At 41.3% G+C, this 24,696-nt stretch overlaps 1 protein-coding gene across 3 annotated transcripts in view; it reads right to left on the bottom strand.

Moving 5' to 3' along the window:
- Positions 1-23,749, bottom strand: part of MAN1A1 (mannosidase alpha class 1A member 1) — a 174,329-nt gene extending 150,580 nt beyond the window's left edge. For 2 of the 3 annotated variants that reach the window (XM_055535049.1, XM_055535051.1), the window contains exons 1-2: positions 22,448-22,709; positions 21,367-22,235 (exon numbers count right to left, since the gene is read on the bottom strand). In XM_055535049.1, the coding sequence (XP_055391024.1) occupies positions 21,367-21,987 (621 nt within the window). In that variant the 5' untranslated portion in view covers positions 21,988-22,235; positions 22,448-22,709. Of the gene's footprint in view, positions 1-21,366; positions 22,236-22,447; positions 22,710-23,457 lie in introns of those variants that run through there. The other variant, XM_055535050.1, reaches the window with a different exon arrangement.
- Positions 23,750-24,696: the final 947 nt, after the last annotated feature.

Below are 24,696 nucleotides of genomic sequence, written 5' to 3'. Positions count from 1 at the left end.
CCTGGGCAACCTGCTTGACCTTGTCTCCCTCAACTTCCTGTATCTAAAACTGGGAAAATAATACTGAGCTCACAGGACTGTTCTGAGAATTAAATGAGTTTATGCATGGAAAGTGGTTAGCACTGTGCCTAACAAGAAGTGAATACTCCACAAATGGTATCATGTAATTTACTTTCATACATCTCACCACTCTAGAATTAAAATTGCAGATAAAGGAGAGACAATCTACACAAAGATGAAGACTGTAAAAATCTAGTTACTGGTTGTTTTAATTACATATAGATCAAGCTACACAGAAAATCACTTAAGGAGAGACTGTTCTCAGAACAAGGAAAGTTAACACATGCATTCTATTGGGAGAAAGAAGGGAGCATCTCTTAGAGTATAACTGAGAAGCTGTATTTTTTATTAAATATTTAGTCTTGACTGCCATTACAATTTTAGAGAAAAAGTGAAAATTATCAGGTGTGTTACAGTTGTTGTTGCTATTCATAAGGAAAACATTCCTTTTCACGCTGTTCAGTTTTATACATCAGGGTCTTTCCTAAGTAAGAAAGATTGCTGGGAAAGATTGAGGTAGGAGGAGAAGGGGATGACAGAGGACAAGATGGTTGGATGGCATCACTGACTCAATGGACATGAGTTTGAGCAAGCTCCAGGAGATGGTGAAGGACAGGGAAGCCTGGCACACTGCAGTCCATGGGGTCACAAAGAGTCGGACACGACTGAGTGACCCAACAACAACAACAACATACCTGCAAACTAATAGTTAAGGTTTGAGTCAACTAAGCAATTAAAAAAAAAAATTCTCATTTTAAATATTAAGGCAAAGTGTTAGTCGTGTCCGACACTTTTGCAGCCCCATGGACTTTTTGTAGCCTTCCAGGCTCCTCTGTCCGTGGAATTTTCCAGGCAAGAATACTGGAGTGGGTTGCCATTTCCTCCTCCAGGATTAAGGCAAAATTTGGTTTAATAAAGAAATAGCTAACTTGGGGTCTTGTTATTTGAGGACAGAAAACCAGAGTGCATTATATACAGACACTCTCTTTTAGGATCACTAATGTGTGGTGTGCCCCTGGGGTTTGTGAAGACAGGATACTCCAGGTGAGGTACAGGTGCTGTAATCTACCTGGAAGTAGAGGAAGAACCTTCCCTCCATGCCAGTTTAGTTTATCACCTTCCCATCAGCTCCTGAAAGTGCTGTCTGCAAAAATCCCCCAGTGTTTTAGAAAATTTGAGCAACACTATGATGTGGAGAAGGCAATGGCAACCCACTCCAGTACTCTTGCCTGGAAAATCCCATGGACGGAGGAGCCTGGTAGGCTGCACTCCATGGGGTCACGAAGAGTCGGACACGACTGAGAGACTTCACTTTCACTTTTTCCTTTCATGCATTGGAGAAGGAAATGGCAACCCACTCCAGTGTTCTTGCCTGGAGAATCCCAGGGACGGTGGAGCCTGGTGGGCTGCCGTCTATGGGGTCGCACAGAGTCGGACACGACTGAAGTGACTTAGCAGTAGCAGTAGCATGATGTGGCATCATCAATCAAAGGCATTCCTTCCTGAGATAGCTTCCAAGCAATTCCATTGAGAGCCAAAGACCCACAAATATGTTAACCAATCATATAACTGGACAGCTTTCTCCCTCAGGAATTCTAAAACCTAGCAGCAAGTGCCGGCAGGTCAGGGAAAAGGTGATCTGTCTGCATGCAGTGCTAACGTCTGGAATTCACTTTTTAAGGTTCCAGGAAGCCAGAGTGCTCCTTGGACCTGGCTGATAAGCAGTCACTTCCGGATTATTAAGGACACTAGTAATGTGACATGTAATATGTGTAATACTGTTTGTGCTACCCTCTGCTTCTGCGTCATCAGCACCACTTCTCCAAGAAAAAAACAAAAAAGGATGGCTGACGATTAACAGCGCAGGTAAAAAGAATGACAGGAAAACACAGCAATGTTAAGCTCAATTAAGACAGCTAAAACTAATACCTGAGTACTTGTATGGTGTATTTAGCTATAAAATCCTAAAAGTCTATTCCCACATCAAAGTCAAAGTAGGGGATTTAGGTCAAAACCTTCATTTATCAAAAACACATACATGCAGACAGTAGTTTTCCTGATAAGGAATCTGCAACTAACTAACTCATCCTGGTATTACAGTTTATCAAACTTCTTCCTAGTCCCCACAGAAGTCCCTTCTAAATGTCCAAATTCTAGTGCCTGTACCTTACAAAAACCTAGAGTGTAATTCTCCAGATCACAGGTGGGTGGAGAACTACAACCACAGAAACACATACACTGAAACCCAGATTTACAAGCATATTCTAGTGAAACTGTATTTAAAAAGCATTAAGAAAGAAAGATATGAATAGCATCTCTCTTCCCTACTCCACTAAGGGCAGTTGTTCTTAAACTTCTTGTATTTAAGCCTATCATACCATGTTATATCTTGGAATAGGACTCTTTCCTATTTATAAAATTACGATTATCTATTGGTTTTCAATTTTAGAAGCATTTGACAAGGCATGGGCAATGCAAATGCCTCTTGATTTTAACTTTTCCTATTTTCCTTTCTACCAATGGCAAACAGGTTTAAATTCTAAGATAGGGAAAAACCGATGGCCTAGGGGGTGGGGGTGGCATGAAAAAAGGAAAGCTAGAAAAAAAAGTAGAGTAAATAAACTCATGGCAAACAAGCATACCTTTACTTCTTAATTGTTTTTATTAAACAAATTCTGCTTTGAAAATCTAACATTAAAAAAAAACTTATAGATATCATAGATCACAAGTTTTCTATTGTTTTAGGTTGAATCATTAGAATTTAGATATCACCGCTTATGTTAAAACTAATTTCAGTCAAAACATTCTTCAGAAAGTCTTTAATATAATGTTCCAATTAAAAAAAAGTAAACTTTAAGAACACTAGTTGGTGTTCTGTTTCCAAATCTAATCCTCCAGGCATAAACTACAAAGTTAATAAAGAGCAGATTAAAACTAACCAGGAACAAGTTATTAATTCCGTTTTCCATTTCACTCTTCAATTCTTGTTTTAAATGCTCTAGGAATCTCTGCTGCTGATGTAGTTAAAGCTGCAGCAGCTCTAATAATCACCGAATCTTATCACACAGGGTGTAGATACTTTCTAAATGAAAGCACCATATGCCTAATTATTCAGCTAAATTTATACCTGTAGCTATCTCTGAATGAAACATTTTCAGCTTCTTCAGCTCACAAAACATTTCCTTCTATGCCCTTAAGGCATTTTAGATTTCATTCTTCCCCTCTGCCTTTTTTCCTCCCTGCAAATCTGAGTGTTTATGTGACACCAGACCAGGAACCAGAGGTAACTGGCCACTGATGAATGGACGCCCTCTCCCTGGTTTTCCTAAGCATGAGTATCAGTTCTGTGAGATAACAACTGAAAAGAGGAAAAGAATGCTTTCTTTCCCACCACAGGAAGCAAGGATTTTGGCAATAACATCTAAAAAGGGAGATAACAACAGAAAATACAAGCTATGGATTAACAGGGCAATACTGCAGTTCAAGCTTCCTTTACTTTCCTGGAAGGGACTTCTCAAAACCAATTCTCACCAACAACCTCTTTTCTCAACCCATTCCTTGAATCAATCCCTACTTGCCAGTAAATACTATTATTGACTAACACTATGTACCAGGAATCATGTAGAGATTCATCTTCTACTTTAATTCTTAGAAGAAATCTGCAAAAGGGAACGACCAGCCATTTCCATTTCACAGGTGGAAAGGGAAGCTCAGAAGGGTTTCTACTGTGCCATCATGCCTCACCATCTGAGTAGATTGTAAAGAATTTTGGTGATATACTTGTTTTTCATTTTGGTTATATTTAAGACACACTGTCTTCCACTGTTAAATTCTGGGCCATGAACCTATGCAATAAAAAAAGGTGTCTCCATACAGAGGAGGAGTTTAGACTCTAGTTGGAAGATAACCAAGCCCATGAAATTAGCAACACCCAGGTCAATGATAGAAACAATCAAAGCCACGTGATTCTGGAGATAGCAGAGACCAGTAAAAGTTGGGAATGTGAGAGAGCTCCATGGTGGCACAGAATTTGAGAAAATGAAAAGACACTCCATTTGAGAAGGATAAAACAGGGTGTGGTTTGGAGACAGTAACTATGCAAGTTTTGCTTTTCAGCAAACACAGAATCCTTCCTAATTTAAGGGATGTGACCCCAGCAAATGGAGCTAGATTTGTAGAAGATAATGAATGCCAGCTAGAACAATGTTTTTTAAACTTTAGTCAAGGAACCAGAAGTATCAGCATCACCCACAGGAATATGTTAAAAATGCAAATTCTGTGTGGCCCAACCAGATCTAGTGAATTAAAAATTTTGGAAGCAGCAACTTGCAATCTGAGTGCTAATGTGCTTTCCAGGTGACTTTAAGCTGTCTAAAGTTGGAATCAGTGCTTCATAGGAAATGAAGCCCACTAAAACCTCTGAGTTGGGCAACATGAGGGAAGGGATATTTTTGAAGGATGAATCTAATATGCAGAATGAATTGGAAAACCGACCATGTACAAATTCATGAAATTCACAAAGCCTCTACCATGCAATTATTTATATGAGATAACACTTTTCAGGAGATATAACATTAAACTGAGAAACAAAAGAGTAAGGTTCTTTCTCAAAATACTACACCTCTTACAGAGAAAGTTTTATTAAATTCTAACTTCTCTAGAGGAAATGATATCTAACCCGTGACTTTTCATTTCAATGTGATATTGTAGGCACTATTTATAAAAACACCATTGTCTCTCAAAATTTTTTGCAGAGATAGGGGAAAAAAATCCACAACTTTATTAGGGTGTAACATGTATAAAATTGAAATGTAAGAAAAATGACAACTCTTATTAAATGTAGTCCACAACTTTAGATAATAAAGAACACAAATGAACAAGGATTACCTAATTTAAAAATCACAGACCTGAAAAACAAAATACTGGGTTGTAAATATAAAGTAGATTAACTTTTAAGCAAAAGAGAACTTTTTATATGCAAGTGTTGACCTTCAAAAGAATCTTACGAATATCTACATTTACTTCAGTGATGTTACATCTGCTTAAAAGATTTTTTTTGAACCTCCTTCACAGCCAGTTACAAGTCACATAAGAAAATGAATACAGCTTTTCATTTTATATATCATTCTAAAAACTTTAAAACTAGAAAAGGTGTTTCCCATATTTAGACCTGCTTATTAAAATATCATGTCTCCCCTCCAGACAATGGCCTGTAGCCCCTGAGAACAGGTAGCAAAAGTTCTCAAAAGGCAAGGACACCACTTTTGGAATACATGCTTAAATAGGGGCGGGTGTCACACGTAACCTACGTAACCCCTCTTGGTTGTTGCTGTTTAGTTACTAAGTCATATCCGACTCTCTGGGACCCTGTGGGCTCTAGCCCACCAGGCTCCTCTGTCCATGGGATTCCCCAGGCAAGAATACTGGAGTGAGTTGCCATTTCCTACTCCGGGGATCTTCCTGACCCAGGGATCAAACCTACATCTCCTTCACTGGCAGATGGATTCTTTACCAGCAAGCCACTAGGGAAGCAATGCCTCCTGGTACGCTTGTTTAAAAAGGTGTATTCATTCAACACATATTTACTGGTTCTATTATGGGTGAGGCCCAGGGCTACCTGCTCAGGTGGATGAATTCAGGGAAGCACTTTGTCCTGCTCTCAACACGACAGTCCTGCTGCAGATTCATGACTATGAACAGCCAACATCACAGACTCTGCACTCTCAGAGTAAGTGAAAACAGGAGTATTTCCAACCTCTGTGGTGTCTTATTACTAATAGAACACTTAATAAATCATAATTTTTATTCACCCTGACTGCTAAAGCAGCTTTTCAACAGTAGTTAATAAATCATCTTCATTTCTTTATGCTCCTCCAATTGCACGCCTCCCACCCCACCTGCTTTTTTTTCTTCATCACACATTTTAAGCGAAGCGAGCCCTGCGTGTGTGCCTGCTCAGTTGCTCAGTCATATCCAACTCTTTGTGACCCCGTGGGCTGTAGCCCGCCAGGCTCCTCTGTCCATGGGATTTTTCATGCAAGAATACTGGAGTAGATTACAATTTCCTACTGCATAGGAACTTTCCGACCCAGGGATAGAACCTGTGTTTCCTGCATTGGCAGGCGGAGTCTTTACCACTGTGCCACCTTGGAAGCCTAACTAAGCTCCTGCTGCTGCTGCTGCTGCTGCTAAGTCACTTCAGTTGTGTCTGACTCTGTGCAACCCCATAGACTGCAGCCCACCAGGCCTTAGGAGGATTCAACAATGAAGAATAATGGAATACTTAATGTGAGTGAATATATACTATGTATTAAATGTACATCAATTATAAAATACATTTTTTACTACATAAACTTACTAAGAATGCCTTACAGAATTGCTGACTCAGGCTAACTCTTGAAATCACAACATGGACTGCTGAAGCACTTCTAATCATGAGATGAAAACTTGCAGTTCTAATCATGAGATGAAAACCTGTAGTTCTAATCATGGGATGAAAACGCAGTTGACTAGATACATTATAACACTCCACATTGCTAGTTGACTACAAAAATAACACGTCTCAGAGAACAGCATCCTAAACAGTCTAAAATTACTATCATCTCAAACCACAATTTATAAAAATAATACAGTATGTTTATGTCCATCATTATTCACCATGTTAACTCAAAGTGAAATTTAAACAGTTCTGACATTTGGAAGACTTTTATGAACTAATCAAGGTTAGAGTACAAATATATTTTGAGATGTGCAGCTCCTCACTATATCAAAAAAGCATGGCTAAAAACACATTTATTTAAAGAAATTTGCCAAAAATAAGAAAGAAAAAACCCAAAGCCTAAACTTCATAATCATGCTTTGCTTTTATTCTAAAACAAAATACCTTAGACAAAATGCGGATTTATTCTACTTAAGTCACCAAAGGCCTCTAATATACAAAAGATCAGCCTGCTCCTTCCAACATAAAAATGTATGTTGCTTTGAAATTTTATCTACAATTTCCCTTTGGTTAATTTTTCTTCTGTAAGAATTCAGCTTTGTAAGACTTGCCATCTTCTGGAACCACTGGGGGGAAAAAGTCACTTCTGAAGTTCTATCTGGATTATTTTTGAGCTTCAATTATGATCTTAAAATATTAGGAAGCCATCCTCATGAATTCTAAAATAGAAGATTCACTCTCTCTTTCCCCAGCATCTTCCTCAAATATCTGATGCAAAAACCCAATGATAACAGTGAAGATGAGCCAATGGGAGTTGGCTGGCTGGGTCTTGGCTGACCGAAAGTGGGCTGTTCTAGTGTGCTTGGCAGATACTCATATCAGTAAAAGAGTACTTATAATTCTAGGGATCCAGCCCAAGAAAGAAGCAAATTTTGATTGTTGTTTTTTTAAATAAAATGCTGTCTACTGCCTTTCAGAACTTCGCCTCCTTCAGGAAGCCATACGTCTCTAGCTGGCTTGTTAGATCCATCTTCTCTGATGTCCCACTTCTTAGGTCTCCAAGCTCTGTCTTCATTCCCAACCCTGCTCCTTTAAAAACTTCCTTGTCCTGTACATTTCACAATGAGGAAATCCAACTAGTCAACCAACACAGGGAAAAGTGCTGCTTAAAGAAGGGTAAATTAAATACACACAATACTGTTTCATCACCCATGAAAATCAAAAAGAGTCAAGACTAGGTTCATTACATGGAAGTATAAGAAAAATCACCCCTCAAAATGTACTACGATTCTTTGACCTATTCATTTCCCCTATTAGAAATTTAGGATTAAAAATCCTACTTATGGGGTGAGGGCAATGAAAAATCAGCTGGAATCTTAACAGACAAAGATGTTTATCTCAGCCTAAGATAAAAACAAAAAACTGGAAATAATCTAAATGTTCAGGTCCCAGGGGAGGGTTAAATAAACTATGATGCTTCTATTTCATATATTATGCTATCATAAAATGATACTTTAAAAGAAAAATTAAAAAAAATATATATCCATAGTGTGGTTTTAATTGTGAGAAAAAATAACTGATATGCTGGGGTGAAAAGTGTTGACATTGCTTGGGACTGAATGATTGAACTATGAAGAATTCACCGCCCACCCCCCGCCCCCGCCTTTTTTCTACTCCTATGTACTTTCAAAATGTTCTTTCCTAAGCTAGTATTACTTTACAATGAAATAACACAATAGAAGATACTTGCTTGTTTTACAAACCCATTCTCACTCTTGCTAAGATAAACCTCAAAGAATAATAATTTCTGCTGGGCAAATTCAGTGATATCGTTTTAACAGGAGCCTTTAAGAAACAATACATGATTGAAAGGGAGGCAGTGATGGTGAAATTTCAGGCAGCTGCGAATGAGATTTTTGAGACCAGGTATATACACTATGCTGCCTTCATCATTCCACAGATCTGTCCTTTTGTCTTGTGGCCTAACAGACAGACAGATAGTGAGGAAATGCAATCTTTTAGCAGTTGCAGCACATATTCTTGTGAAAGAGGAACTAGAGTTAATCTTGCCCCGAACATCAGCTCAGAGAAGGTGGACGTGGCCATCCCGAGTGTGGGCCACGAGTCCTGGCCTCCTATGTCTGAATCCTCTCATCCCTTAGAAGAAACAAGTGCTCTTCATAGGACTTTACAAAGACCTTTCCATGAAGAAGGATTTGACAGGTACGAAGATCCCAGCAATAGCTCACGGCTTCTGGATGGCCCAAGTTCATGTCTCAACCAGTTATTCACAGGTCCATCATTATTACTGCTGCACCTTCTCTCATAAACTCCTGCCCTAGGCAAACAGGTATCCCCACCAGCGTTGCAACAAAGGTTGTTTTAGGGTGTAGTGTGCTGTATTATTGAGCTTCCTTGGTGGCTCAGATGGTAAAGAATCTGCCTGTAATGCAGGAGATCAGGTTTGATACCTGGGTTGGGAAGATCCCCTGGAGAAGGGAATGGCAACCCACTCCAGTATTCTTGCCTGAAGAATTTCATGGACAGAGGACCCCTGCAGAGCTTGGCACCCTTGACCACGTTTTTAATCCCCTCCCTTTACAGGCCCCCTCTTATACTAAGCACCTTCATACTAGAGACTGGAGACAGGACAATCGAATGGGAGACCGACTAATAATTACATGAAAAAATGCAAATAAACGTTAATACAGTATGCCAGAGTATCACTGTATGGAAGGATGCAGAACAAGGGGAACTGGAGTGTATCGGAGCAAATGAGGACCAGGTTACTGCTAAGCTTAAGAGGGAGGGCGACTAAGAGACTAACAGTTTTTAAAAAGGAAGTGAGGGTGGCATTTTACTGATAGTTACAAAAGTCAAGCAAATACAAAGGCTACATGGGCTCTTTAATTTCATTATCTCTAGTCTGGATTATCTGCAGGTCTGCTGGGCTCTAATGTGCCTAAAGCAACTGCCAGAGTATTCATGACAGAAATGAGGGCTGTGACTTCTAAATGCTCTTAAGCCTTAATCTCATTTGGTTTTCTTTCAAGTACCTAATGATCACAGAAGTCTTTATCAGGACTCAGTGGGGGTGGGGCAGCGCCTCTGCATTCTGCAGAGCAAAGGAACTAGCCAGGATTGCTTTCTCAGGGAATGCCTCAGCAAGCAAAGATCTTCCATCTCCTTCTAGGATACTCTCAGTGGGGTTTCTAGCTGCCAGCCTGCTATTCAGGGCTGAAGAGGAGGGAGGGCCAGTCCAGCCAGCCTCCAGAGCACATGTTCTCATTAGAGTCAAGATATCGTGGGCGGAGCCGGCCTGAGAACTAAGAGGCAGTTCCCAGCTCTATATAGTAAACACACTTGGGGAATCGCAGGAGCTCAGGGCTCAAAGAACCCTATTTTTCATATGTAAAGTGAGTATGGGCTTCAGGATCTCCGAGGTCCTTCTGGGCTAGATACCTTAATAAATCTAAATTCAAAGCTCTCAAAAAGGCCATGATCTGTTGAGTTACAAACTAGACCTGATTTATGCGAATTTAGACTACCAGGTAACAACACACTGAGCTCTGATTATAGAACTGATCATAATTACATACATTTTTGCTAAATCTAAAACAATTTTCTTTGCACTTCTTAAAAATATTCCTCCAAAGACAAAACAGGTTAAAATGCATTTTACTTAATCCTTCTTCTTCTCTACCTTGGAGAACAATTTCAAGGCTTAAGGAGGAAACTCAAGAACTGTGCTCATTCTGATAAGATGGTACTTCAGGAACAAGCACGTGAGACTGTGAGAAAGAGACAAATGAATTCTTTCACACATACTCTGAAGTACAGAAGCTGAAAAAGTATGCAATTTTTAAGGATACTGAAAGTTTTTTGGATTTGGCAAGAAGGTGAGAAAATCAGAGTCGACAGTAACACAGTAAAATCATATCTGTCTGAAAGATCATCCTGAACAGGAAATGTACCCTTTAAGCAACCTACTTTGAACTTTGTTTTTGATAACTTTTTGAAACATCATTACCCACTTTACTGATGCATTAAACAGTATCTCAAACAATGTAATCTTGGCTTGACAGCTTCAGGTAGTGACTACTAACAGTAATAACAGCAAGCAACATTTATTATACACTCCCTGTGCTTTATAATAATGTGTGCTAAGTCACTTCAGTCATGTCTGACTCTTTGTAACCCCATGGAGCATAGCTTTCCAGATTCCTCTGTCCATGGGACTTCCCAGTTAAGAATACTAGAGTGGGTTGCCACTTCCTATTCCAGGGGATCTTCCTGACCCAGGGATCGAACCCAAGTCTCTAATGTCTCCTGCACTGGCAGGCGAGCTCTTTACCACTGGTGCCACCTGGGAAACCCAAGTATAATAATAATACCATTTTAAGTGCTTTGTGTGGATGCTCACATTTAAGCTTTCTGATCCAAGTAAGTGCGTACTTAATTATTACCGCCATTTTACAAATAAGAAAACTGAAGCTCTGACAGATTAAGCAACTTGCTTAAGGTCACAACAACTAATACATGGTAAAAGCCAGATTCAGGCCCAACTTGTCTGACTCCAAAACTAGCCCTTCTCACCATACCATGTTGCTACTAATGAATGTAGCAGGGGCAGGTAAAAGCACCCGGAGAATCTCCAGGACCACCTTGGGTGAAGAGAACTGTGTGCTCCTATAACGAAGAGACCCCATATTGGTGCTTTTTAAATGTATGTCTAGTTTTTGTTTTTTTTAAGGTAAGTATAGTTAATGTGCAAAATTATATAAGTTACAAGTGAACAATATAGTGATTCACAATTTTTAAAGGTTATACTCCATGTATTGTTATTATAAAATATTGGTTATATTCCTCATGTTGCACAGTATCTCCTTGCAGCTTATTTCATACCTAATAATTTGCATCTCTTCATTCCCTATCCCTAGATTTCCCCCTCCCCCTTCCCTCTCATCACTGGTAACCACTAGTTTGTTCTCTATACCTGCGAGTCTGCTTCATTTTTGTCATACTTCATGAATCCCACAGACAAGTGCTACTATTAAATATATGTCTACTTTAAAAAATATATACTCTGTCAGGGAATGGCATGATATATTGAAAGTGATGAAAGGGAAGAACCTACAACCAAGAATACTCTACCCAGCAAGACTCTGATTCAGATCTGATGGAGAAATCAAAAGCTTTACACACAAGCGAAAGCTAAGAGAATTAAGCACCGCCAAACCAGCTTTACAATGAATGCTAAAGGAACTTCTCTAGGCAGGAAACACAGAGAAGGAAAAGACCTACAAAAAATAAACCCCAAACAATTAATAAAATGCTAACAGGATCATATATATCGATAATTACCTTAAATGTAAATGGATTCAATGTACCAACCAAAAGACATAGACTGGCTGGGTAGATGAACCCCACAAATTGTATGTAATTATTTTATATTGTTAGGTTAATCATGTTTCCACTACGGCTTGCAACTGTAATTATCTTTTTTTTTTTTGGTCTGGCTATTGATTGTGAAAACTGATAAACATCTTTTACTATTGTGATTCAGTTCAGTTCAGTTCAGTTGCTCAGTTGTGTCCAACTCTTTGCAACCCCATGAACTGCAGCACGCAAGGCCTCCCTGTCCATCACTAACTGCAGAGTTCACCCAAACTCACGTCCATCGAGTCGGTGATGCCATCCAGCCATCTCATCCTCTGTCGTCCCCTTCTCCTCCTCCTCCCAATCCCTCCCAGCATCAGAGTCTTTTCAATGAGTCAACTCTTCACATGAGGTGGCCAAAGTACTGGAGTTTCAGCTTTAGCATCAGTCCTTCCAAAGAACACCCAGGACTGATCTCCTTTAGAATGGACTGCAAAGATGGGCTCGACAAAGGACAGAAATGGTATGGACCTAACAGAAGCAGAAGATATTAAGAAGAGGTGGCAAGAATACACAGAAGAACTGCACAAAAAAGATCTTCACGACCCAGATAATCACGATGGTGTGATCCCTCACCTAGAGCCAGACATCCTGGAATGTGAAGTCAAGTGGGCCTTAGAAAGCATCACTACAAACAAAGCTAGTGGAGATGATGGAATTCCAGTGGAGCTATTTCAAATCCTGAAAGATGATACTGTGAAAATGCTGCACTCAATATGCCAGCAAATTTGGAAAACTCAGCAGTGGTCACAGGACTGGAAAAGGTCAGTTTTCATTCCAATCCCAAAGAAAGGCAATGCCAAAGAATGCTCAAACTACTGCACAATTGCACTCATCTCACACTCTAGTAAAGTAATGCTCAAAATTCTCCAAGCCAGGCTTTAGCAATACGTGAACTGTGAACTTCCAGATGTTCAAGCTGGATGTAGAAAAGGCAGAGGAACCAGAGACCAAATTGTCAACATCCTCTGGATCATTGAAAAAGCAAGAGAGTTCCAAAAAAACATGTATTTCTGCTTTATTGACTACGCCAAAGCCTTTGACTGTGTGAGATCACAATAAAGTGTGGAAAATTCTTTAAGAGATGGGAATACCAGACCACCTGACCTGCCTCTTGAGAAACCTACATGCAGGTCAGGAAACAACAGTTAGAACTGGACATGGAACAACAGACTGGTTCCAAATAGGAAAAGGAGTACGTCAGGTTGTATATTGTATATTGCTTATTTAACTTCTATGCAGAGTACATCATGAGAAATGCTGGGCTGGAAGATGCACAAGCTGGAATCAAGATTGCCAGGAGAACTATCAATAACCTCAGATATGCAGATGGCACCACCCTTATGGCAGAAAGTGAAGAGGAACTAAAAAGCCTCTTGATGAAAGTGAAAGAGGAGAGTGAAAAAGTTGGCTTAAAGCTCAACATTCAGAAAACGAAGATCATGGCATCCGGTCCCCTCACACTACTGTGATCACGTAATTATTATTCATTTAATACCACTGTCTCATGACTGTGTGCTCAGTTGCTCACTCATGCCCCACTTTCTGTGACTCTATAACTGTAGCCTGCCAACCTCCTCTGTCCATGGAATTTTCCAGGCAAATATACCGGTACAGGTTGCCATTTCCTACTCCAGGAGATCTTCCTGAATCAGGGATCGAATCCACGTCTCTTCCATCTCCTGCACTGGCAGGCAGATTCTTTATCACCAGCGCCACCCGGGAAGACCAAATCAACAGAAATCAGTAAAATTCTATATCCCCAAAACTACCATTTAAGAGAAAAAACCTGTAATTGCTTTTTTAAATCCAGATGCACATTAGAATTATCTTGGAATATTTTGAAAAATACAAATGCACAGGTATTGTTTTTCCTTCAAAGCTCCAGACCTGATTCTAATGAGCAGCCATGTTTAAAACTACTGGACTATATGATTATCTTTTAGTACTATCTAGTTTGTTTCATTTTTTTCTATTTCACGTTCAGTGCTCCTATTTTGTTTATGTTTTCCAATTTCTCCATCTCTCTTTTTTGTTGTTCTTTCTCAAGCCTACATCAAGTGTAACAGAAAGCTTTTGTATACATATACATACATAAATAGCATGCACAATATATTTTAGAAAATTACGAATTTTTGCCTTGCTAAAAAATTTACATTTTGATTCTACTTGTTTGACTATGAACAGAGTGCTAGATTTCTAATTTATATTCACTCAAAACTTTGATATAGTTCCATTTATTCTGGCATCTAGTATCACTGCTAATAGTCTAGAAAGCTTATTATCTTGGTGATTTAAAAAAAAATTTTTTTTTGAATGAGGCTTGAAACTTCGAATCCAATTCTGAGAATATGAAGAAATACTATGTTGCAAAAAGAAACAACCAGGAAAGTAACATGTGATACAGTATTATTGTATCACATTGTATTATAAAGTGAAGATTTTGTTCAAATATCAAAAAACTTTATGTTATTGTCCCTTATTTGTTTTCATACCTTATACAAGATTCCATATTGCATTTAGTTGTATTGAGCAGCTTCAGCCTCATGCAACAAATTCTGATAACTTCTCTTTTCATTTTTATTCTGTCACAAACACTTTCTTAATTTCCCTTGTTATGGTTTCTTTGATACACTTATTTAAAAATAAACATTTAATTTCCAAACCCATGGGGTTAAGTATTTTTATGTTAATTTCTCATTTTGATCCTTTGATCCTCTCATTTAAATCCTTTTTTCTCTGCAATCACCCTTTTCGTTTTTTCAGTCTTATAACTTTATTGAAGCTTTCAATGGCTAAGTACAGATCGCTCTTGGTAACTGTCACATTGCACGTGAAAATATGTGGGTTATTTTCAAATATCTTTCGATATGGATTTCTAACATAATTCCATAGTGATAAGAGAACAGACTATATGATTTCAATATCTTTAGACCATGAAAATTTTGCATCTTGTTTTATGTCCCTGGATATGTCCCAGTGTCTCCAGGTTTATAGTCTATGGGAACTAGAATAGAATTTGTACTCTGTTGTGTGAAAATTATATAAATCTTAATTACACTGAATTGATTCATAGCGCTTTTTCAGGTCTACTATATCCTTCTAATTTTCTGTCTATCCGTTCTATTAATTTTTGAGAGTTTGAAACTGAAACTCCAACTAAAAATCTTAATTTATCTACTTTTAGAAATAATTATAATACATAGTGGAACTATATATAATTGCTCTTTATTTTCCAAGTCTCCTGCAAATGTGTTATCATACTTTCACAATTTAGAAAAGAAAAAATATATACTTCTTCAGGTTAACTTTCAATTCTTCTGTTATGCATTATGCATTATCAAAACAGCACCTACATTTATGGTTTGAAAGAACTCTCCCACGCTGGTACACCCTTTTCCTCTTTTTTTTTTTAAATTTCTCCCCCAGCTCTCTTTGTAAAGAATGCCCAATTGAGTGATTACTAATGCCTCTGTTTCCCTGCAGGTATCTTCATAAGGAGAAAAAGATGTCATCAAAATTCCCAGGATGGCTTTAAAAGGAAGAGGCCTTCTTAACCATGCCCCTAGTAAAGATCTTTTTTTAAATTACAATAGTTAACATAATTCATATGAGACCAAAGTTATAGTACTACAGGATTGTACATGTTTTGCAGTTACTTGACATTAGTGTCTGCAAATAATGAATATGAGAGTCAATTTATACACCTCCTTGACATTTTACTTAGGAGGCAGGTCATGTCCGGATAATGAGCAACGTTCAACCAGGATTGGACTTCCATGCTCAACTCTACCACTAACTAACTAGCAAAATGATTTTCAGGGCAATCTTTGTGTCTCAGCTGCCTTTATTGTAGCTATCTCTAAAGTCTCATTCAGATACAATATTTTATGGCTTAGAGCACATGGGAAAGATTGAAGGAAGGAGGAGAAGGGGATGAAAGAAGATGAGATGGTTGGATGGCATCATTGACTTGATGGACATGAGTTTGAGCAAGTCTCCGGGAGTTGGTGATGGACAGGGAAGCCTGGCGTGCTGCAGTCCATGGGGTCACAAGAGTATGACACAACTGAGTGACTGAACTGAACTCCATGTTTACTTTCAAAAATCAGAGTTATTTTCATAGCATTTTTTGGTAATAGTAAAAAATTTGGCAGACTTGTTTGAAGGACCTTTAAACATATTTAGTAGTAAAGGGTGGGGGACTAGAGGTAGCTCAATTATTTACTACTACACAAGACAAAGAATATTGAGGGAAAAGTCAAGACTTAGTTTCCCCCAAAGAAAGAATCTCTTTCTTAAAATACCAAACACTGGCTTGTCCTTTATCATTCTGTCTCCTTAGGGGAAAGGCATGTCATGGTATCCACGGAGCCCAGCAGGGGAGCTACTCCTATTGTGACCAACCAAAACTCACCTTTGACAAACACATTTTTGTGGATTTGTAGGTTATCAAGGCGGAGAAGGCAATGGCACCCCACTCCAGTCCTCTTGCCTGGAAAATCCCATGGATGGAGGAGCCTGGTAGGCTGCTGTCCATGGGGTCGCGAAGAGTCAGGCATGACTGAGCGACTTCACTTTCACTTTTCACTTTCCTGCATTGGAGAAGGAAATGGCAACCCACTCCAGTGTTTTTGCCTGGAGAATCCCAGGGATGGGGGAGCCTGGTGGCTGCCATCTCTGGGGTCACACAGAGTTGGACACGACTTAAGTGACTTAGCAGCAGCAGCAGGTTATAAAGGACTAAAAAGGCCACAGGTTCTCTACTGGGTTATGAGATATAAGGGTCCTATGCAGTGCTGATCTACCCATGTATATATAGCCCTCATCACTCATACTGACCTGATGGGTTTCCTCCTGTCTGACCTTTAGACCAATGCTTTAAACTCGCTCTGATAATGAATTTGTATTACCATAGCTTATTATATAATTTAATACAAATAAGTTAACTAAGCTGCTGAAGTCCAACAAATTTACTCATCCAAAGACACTTTTTACAAATGTGAATCATCAACACAAATTTCTCAAAGTGGTTTATTAGCTCACTTAAGAAATAAAGATGCATTTACTTGAAAATGCATTTTTTTAACCTCTTTTCCACTGAATTAACTAGGTTCTAGATCCTATATAAAGCTCCTTTATATGAATGTTAAGTTACCCAGTAACAGAAAAATACTCCTCCCAAACAAGTTATCAGTAGCTTACAGAAAATTAGGCTGAGCATAACTGATTATCCATTAACAATCTTTTCCTGCTTTTGTACATATATTAATGTTCAACACTCAGCATCTACTCTAATACTTACACTGCTGAAATCTTAAATTTATTCATTTACTTGTTAAAGAGAGAAATTTTTACAAATGCTCCATGACTTACCTGCTCTGCTGCTGCTGCTGCTAAGTCGCTTCAGTTGTGTCCGACTCTGTGCAACCCCATAGATGGCAACCTACCAGGCTCCCCTGTCCCTGGGATTCTCCAGGCAAGAACACTGGAGTGGGTTGCCATTTCCTTCTCCAATGCATGAAAGTGAAAAGTGAAAGTGAAGTCGCTCAGTCGTGTCCGACTCTTCGAAACCCCATGGACTGCAGCCCACCAGGCTCCTCCGTCCATGGGATTTTCCAGGCAAGAGTACTGGAGTGGGGTGCCATTGCTTTCTCCGCTACCTGCTCTGAGGAAGGTCCTAAGAGTGTGAAAATCTTGCATTTGCTCCTGTTCAATGTCTGGTGTGTTTCAGAACTTGGTGAGCTGAACAGGCAAGGTAACCCAAGGGCATCCAAGCTCCTTCAGAGTCAGGTCTTCAAATTGTGGCCTTTATTATTTTGCAAATATTATTTTCCACACTACTACTCATACAAATAAGTTTCAAAATAAAAACGTCTTGTTTTAATATGTCAAGGTAGATTATTCCTATGTCTGATTTTTAATAAAAGTTAATTGTCAGTAGTTAACATAAATTATAGACTCATGCACAACCTAAGGCTAGTGTGTCAGGCATAAAAATATATCCTCACCATTAGCTATCAATATGAAAATTTGCTTTCAACTTTTAATTATGTAACAGTTCTGGAATTAAAAACTAAGGCCTGTTTTGAGAAACCTAGAGAAGAAAACTGTGACCCAACAGTTACCTGGTCCTAAAACCGTGCTTGATAGACCCAAACCTGGCTGTCAGCCTCCCCACTCCCATCCCACTTAGACTGGAGGGGGTTCCAGTCTAAGAAGGGAGGGATCACATTGATAGTTTGACTGTCTTCAGGCCCTATTACTCAGAAACCGTCCCCATAATTACACAAAATTGGGGGGAAAAGTTCATACTCTAAATTAGGATTAAGGTTCTAATTCTAAAGGATAGTATAGATGCTTTGGGTAGACTCCCCCTAAAAGCTTCCTGATTTTAAAAAATGTTGGGGTAGAAAAGCAAATTACTATTTTTCTAAAAATTCCACGGTGTTCTTTCACTTCTGTGCTTCATTTGCTTTTTAAAGTTAAGGGCAACTTGAGCACAATTTTAAAAAGATCAGCCTCGTGGGAATACATACTATGTGTATATTATAAATTTCATGGAAGTCCCAGAGTTGATTTATTTACAAAGTTTTCATGGGGTGGGGGGATGTCTTAATTTCAGTTTTAAGTTTTATGACAAATATTTGTCATCCATCCAGTCAGTACTAGAAAGCATGTAGCTAGCACTTTTTGTGAAGGGTGCTAGGCAATAAACATCCTATTTGAAATTAAAGATTGTTTCCCCTTAACACAAATTTTGAAAAAATTTACCACAATACCAGTAACACAACTGCGTTGGCAAAAAAAATCACTGGCTGTTTTTAAACCAAATTTACAATATGAAAGTTTGGCTCAGAAATTATAGTCCAAGCTCCCAATATGTTAGAAGACTTGCTTATATCAATACTTTCTAAATTTTACCTATAACACTGTTAGTACCTCCAGGTGTGATAGAGAACCTAAGTAAATAAAAAGAACTAGAAAAAACAGGAACAATAAAAATTAAGATCAAGGCAAAGATCCATTGGTTCATGACAAGGCATACATGGTACCTGAAACTGAATCTAAATGTATCAAGTTGAAGTCCATTCATAATGGGCAACCACTCTTCCCTCTCTAAAACTGAATGTTTACAGCATAGCTTTATAATAGTATGAGTTAACCTTTTTTTGGTTTACAAACGAACACATCTGCCTGAACTAATCTGATGAAAAACCATAATACATTTCTTTCCATTAGTCTTTGACTAAATACTGAAGCTAATCATGCTGGCTTTCTACCCCCACCTTCCTACCCACCTTGGTTCTCAGGGCAACATGAAATTTTAAAGAATCCATTTAGTTCCACCACTTTATGCAAGACTGGGCAGTTTCAAAACATCCAGGTACAAAGATGTTAGCATCACACTGATACAGAAGGCTACATAAATTTCCTTTACATGGTTAATTAAGACCTTTTTATCTACAGACAAAGATAACGGTGGATCTAATAGCAACAGATACGTGAGGAACACATACTGTTAATATTCTGTCCTGAATTGACTGCTACTGTCCCAGTGCTTCTGGTCTAAATGCACTTTTACTCAGTACTAATCGGTACCAATAGCTTTTTCACATCCATGGATCTATAATATTTAAAATAATATCCTGGGACAATTGTGATCTACACTAACTGTCAGTTCATAGGAATTCAGAGGCATGAAATGTGAATTACACCACTTCAAACTTAAGGAAAACATAAACAGATACAGATTTGGGGCTAATTTATCTATGGGTTTTGGTGGGATATTTTCAAGGAGGCTGAGAGATGAAAAGGAGAGGGAGATGACTGGTAAAAGCAGAGCTTTTTTTCCATCTTCCTGGAGAGTGGGAGAAGAGTTTCATGGAGAAGGAAAACTGCTAGACAGAAGTTGTCACAGGGAGTACAACCCACTTCCCCAAGTCTGGGAAGGTTCTATGCCTGAGGAAGGGTCTCATAGTTCAAAGGCTGATGGGCTATATGGTACAGGAGGGATGACTGCAGGCAGCTTGCCTAGGGTAAACTGAAAGGGGCCCAAATCCATCTTAACTTGCTCAATTACAGCTTAACCAAATTCAGCTGGTCGTCATATGAAAGTCACAAATTCTAGAATGATCAAGCTACCTCCAATTTGCAGCCACTTCGGCTAAGTACCTCTTCACAACCTCAAAACTCTTTTTATGCTCTTTAAATGGGGGGGAATCAGGAAGCTTCCTTTCCTGAGTACCTGGTCCAATGTCAAAACACAGGATTTATTTTCAAACCCTGTGAAACTTAAAAAAATGAAAATTCATAGTGTATTTCAGGAATTGGAATCAAAATTTGGGGTAACATGCTTTTAACATGGTTCCTACAGTCGTTGGATTGTGCAAAAATCCAGAATGGTATAGTTTCACAGGGAAGAGTAGCTGAGAAAGGAGGCTTGTCCACAGACAGCCTGGTGACAAGAAATCTGGGCTTCAAGTCCTGACTCAGTCACTAACTGGTTCTGGGGCTCTGGGCCCTTCAACGTTCATTTTTAAAATGATAGTCTGAAACGATTTTTAAGGTCCTCTTCAGCTTCAAGCTAAGCACAAACTGACCATATGTTTCAAGTTCCAACCGAAAATTAAAGGAAAGAAATTATGAAAGACTTAACAAAGTCCATGTTTGCCCGAGATTAAGTCTGTCATCATTGTGCTGCTGTGGAGGAAAACCTGTTGCATCACATGGAATACTCTTTTTCTAGCTACACTAGAAATGCAAGAAGCAGTAGGCTGGCTTTTTACATTTTTTTTTTTTTTTTTTTCATTTTGTGAAAAGTAAACAACAGTGTGCCCCCTATGATAACAAGTTCTCAAGTTTCACCTTTATAGTCTGTAAGTACACACAGGATGCCACCTGGCGGAATGGGGCCACGTGACTGAACGCGGGCTGGGCTGGCTTGCTGTTGGAACATTTCTGTGATGCGTGATCGATGCTTTGCGTTTACATTCAAGCTTCATTCCAAACCCACGTCCATGTTTTATTAGAAGGCTGTTTGGGACCTTCACTGTTGCTGTTTTCAGGGACGATTAACCACGTATTGGCCAGTGGAAGAGGAAGTCTGCACAGGATCTGCCCATGTATTTAATACCTACTTCGTGTGGTTTATGCTCACTCGAGCATGCAAGTTAAAAACAACGGGATTCAACCTCAGATCCTAATTGGTCACATCTACTTTGACAATAAAAGGGAAGTGAAAGAGCCTTTGACACTGCATATGGTGTAAGTGGAAAACCTCCCTGTCTCCCCACACTGTTACAGACATGCCCTCCGCCCCCCACCCCCAACACTATAATATCACACAGTTAAGAGTTTCAAACGTCTGTCATTTCTCCCAGAAAAACACCGCGGGTCTGGAGGGATTTCTAGCTGGGTGCACTCACCTCTTTGATTTTTTCCCTTTTCTCGCGGATGGCGGCGTCGGCGGGTTCCCGGTCAATCGCCCCGATTGTATTCACGGGTGCTAAGTACACTGGGGGCAGCCTTCTGAACCCCGCCCTGTTACTCAGCTGGTCCTGGGCCACCTTCTCCTTCTCCATCAGGATGTCTCTCTGGATCTCCTCGGGCAGCTTCTGCAGGGTCTCCTTGGCTTCCCTCAGAGCCCGCTCGTGGTTTTCGCGGATCCTGGCCAAGTTGTCCTCTAGGGAGGCCGCGGGATCCCCCGGAGCGCCCTCCTCGCCGCGCCGGGCGCGCCCCTCCGCCGCGTCCTCGGCGCGCGCCCCGGGTCCGGGCTTGTGGTCCGCGGCCGGCTGCAGGGCGGGGCTGGAGTGGAACAGGACCCCGCTGAGCAGCTTGGAAGAGTCGGGCAGGAAGAAGATCGCCCCGAAGCAGAGCGTGATGAAGGCGCTGAACACCAACAGCAGCACGAACTTCTCCGTCAGGCGGAAGGCGGCGGGGCCCGACCCCTTCCTGCCGCTGCTGCTGCCGCCGCCGCCGCCGAGCCCCCCGCCCAGGCCGCCGCCCGCCGGACTACTGAAGAGCGGCAACAGGCCCCCCACGGGCATCGCGCCCGCCGCCCCGGCCGCCGGGTCGCCCGCTGTCCAGTGGCCTCGCGCCGCGCCGCTCAGCAGCCAAACTTCGCCGCCGCCGGGCGTCAGCGGCCGCGGGGCTGCGTCCTGAGCATCCAGGCCGCCCAAACCCCCCGCCCGGGCTGCAGGTATTCCCCCGGGGAGACAACTCCCCTCAGGGTCTTCTCCCTGAGGCGGCTCCTTTGGCAAACAACGCGCGCGCGACAGACCTCTCGCTGCAGCCCCTGCGGGGAGAGAAACAGTAAAAACACAGTAATTAACCAGGATGGTGATAAAGTTTCCACCGGTCTCCACCCTCCGACGGCCGCGAGAGCCGCCAGGACAGCTCCCCCGGCACGGAGTCCGGAGTCCGGCTGCCGGCACCGCCCTCAGAGCCCACTCTTTGGACTTAGGGGTGAAGTTGGCGGGTCTGGGGGGCGGGGTGTCCCGCGCACACCTGGAGCAGGGCCGCGCGCGGTCACCTCCTTGCAGAGGGCAGCGCGGGAGAGGCGCAGCAGGGGTAGCGGTGGGGGACTCGTCAACTTCTCCAGCTCCTCATCCCGAAGCTGGGACCAGCTGTCTCTCCGCTTCCCAGGTGGCGTCTGAGCGTGCCTCCCCGCAGCCCCGAGCACCGCGCGGATGGGCTAGGGCGCCGACCCGCGGGCGAGTCGGAGCGAGCAGGGCAGCGCGACACCCTCCGCCGCGGCCCCGCGAGCACTAACACCACTGCCGGTCTCAGGGCGGTCGGAAACGAGGGCGGTGACGCGGCCGGAGAGTGACGGCGCGACCGGGCCAATCACGCGCCGTTCAGGGCCCCCCGAGGGAGGAGCCGAGGCGGGGAGGGGGGCCGTGCCGGGAGGGGAGTTTACGGGAAGCGCAGCCTCGCGGGGGCCCGGCCGGGGGCGGGGAGGTAGCCGGGCCCCTGAGGCACGAGGCGGGCGGGAGAGGCGGCGAGAAGCCTGGCAGTCTGACCCTCCGCGGAGGCCATGGGCCGGAGGCGGCGGGCGGGACCCGGGGTCCGGGAGTTTATCCCGCTCTGGCCTCGGGCCCGGGTCCCAGAGGATGGCTGGTCTCGAGTTGCGGGGGAGGCGCCTGGGCTGATGCGGGACCTCCCGGCTGCCCTCTCGGACCTGCGCCTGGCCGTGCGGGGCCCGCTCCAGAGGGCTTGAAGGACAGGGTCTTGCCAAGAATTGCCAGATCTCTATGAAGCGTGGTTTCTCTTCTTTACCCAAAGCAGGGATTCCGCCAGTGCTCGGTATCAGTTAAGCCAAAAGTCCCTTGATGAGAGGCTGTGATTTGGAGAGCTCTTGAGCTCAGCTTTTGAGCTCTTTGGTCGAACATCCTTTCACCTAAGAGGCTTAATGGTTTTGTGGTTGCTCCGAAATCTTCGACTGAATCCTCTCCCCCTTAAAAAAAAAAAAAGTGGTGTATTTCCCCCACCCACTCCCACTTTCAAAATTCACCTACCTCATACAAGTTGGTCGTATTTTCCACTTAAAGAAGTTTTATGCTGCCATAGCTTCAAGTAATAAATTTCAACATTGTTGAAATTGACTTGGATTTGACTACTTCCAGGGAAATAAGGACTTGGTCCAACAGAGATTGTCTTCTAGACAGCATTATTTTGCAAAACGTGTTTGTAATTCCCCTGTTGCTCTGCAAATAAAGGGTTATCAGAGAGGAGAAAGTTGACTAACTTCCCATTTCCCACTTCTGAAAGCTAGTTGTTAGCAGGCTTATCTTCTATCCAGCATGTTTCTCTAGAAAGGTGATTTTAGATGGTTCTGCTTGTCTTTAGAAGAAAGGAAACAGCTGACACCTTTCAGGAAGGTGCCCACAGCATAATTGTTCTCAGGATTTAGACTCTGTGAAAAAATCTAAAATTAAATTTAAAAATCCTTATTACAGATTTCATTTTAGTATTCATTTTAACCATCATCACAGTATTTGTTTTGTGTAAAATGAATCATACACCTAAAGTTTTTGTTAATGGGAAATTATTGTTCGATAAAGCCAACTGTATGGCTTTTTGGGGGATAACTGCTGTGAAATTCTATGCCCAGAAGAGTGCAGCATATCCAAGCAGGGTAACAAAATTTAGAAGGACTGAAAAAGAAAACAATAATTTTCATTTTTAATAATGGAAGGGTAATTTTTGTTTCAAACTACAACTTGTAGATAGATTGGAAAGTTAAATCATTGGGAATTAAGGTCTGTCTCTTTATGATCATCTTTTATGGAATGCTTTATTATTTCAACTATCGAATTATTTCTTGTAACCACAAAATATTTAGAAACATTAAGATTAATGTTACTAAGTATTCCAGAGAAGCAATAAAATCTACTTTTAAGTGCATGTTAAAGTGATGAAGAAAGGAAGTTATAAATCTAATGCTATTTCTTTAATTTTGATACCAAACCAATTTGAGTTTAACCCATATCCTGCGGTGGAAACATTTAAAATTTAGTGTATGGACTTAAAAATGATTTTTTTCCCCTAAACACCTTAAATTTTATTTATCTATATTGTGTTTGGGGCTTCCCCAGTGGCTCAGTGGTAAAGAATTTGCCTGCAATGCAGGAGATGCAGGAGAGGTGGGTTCAATCCTTGGGTGGGGAAGATTCCCCTGGAGGAGGAAATGACAACCCACTCCAGTATTCTTGCCTGGAGAATCCCATGGACAGAGAAGCTTGGTGGATTACAGT

The sequence above is a fragment of the Bubalus kerabau genome, chromosome 9, assembly GCF_029407905.1.
Source record: "Bubalus kerabau isolate K-KA32 ecotype Philippines breed swamp buffalo chromosome 9, PCC_UOA_SB_1v2, whole genome shotgun sequence".
Classification (NCBI taxonomy): Eukaryota; Metazoa; Chordata; class Mammalia; order Artiodactyla; family Bovidae; genus Bubalus; species Bubalus kerabau.
This window is presented reverse-complemented; position numbering and strand designations above follow the sequence as displayed.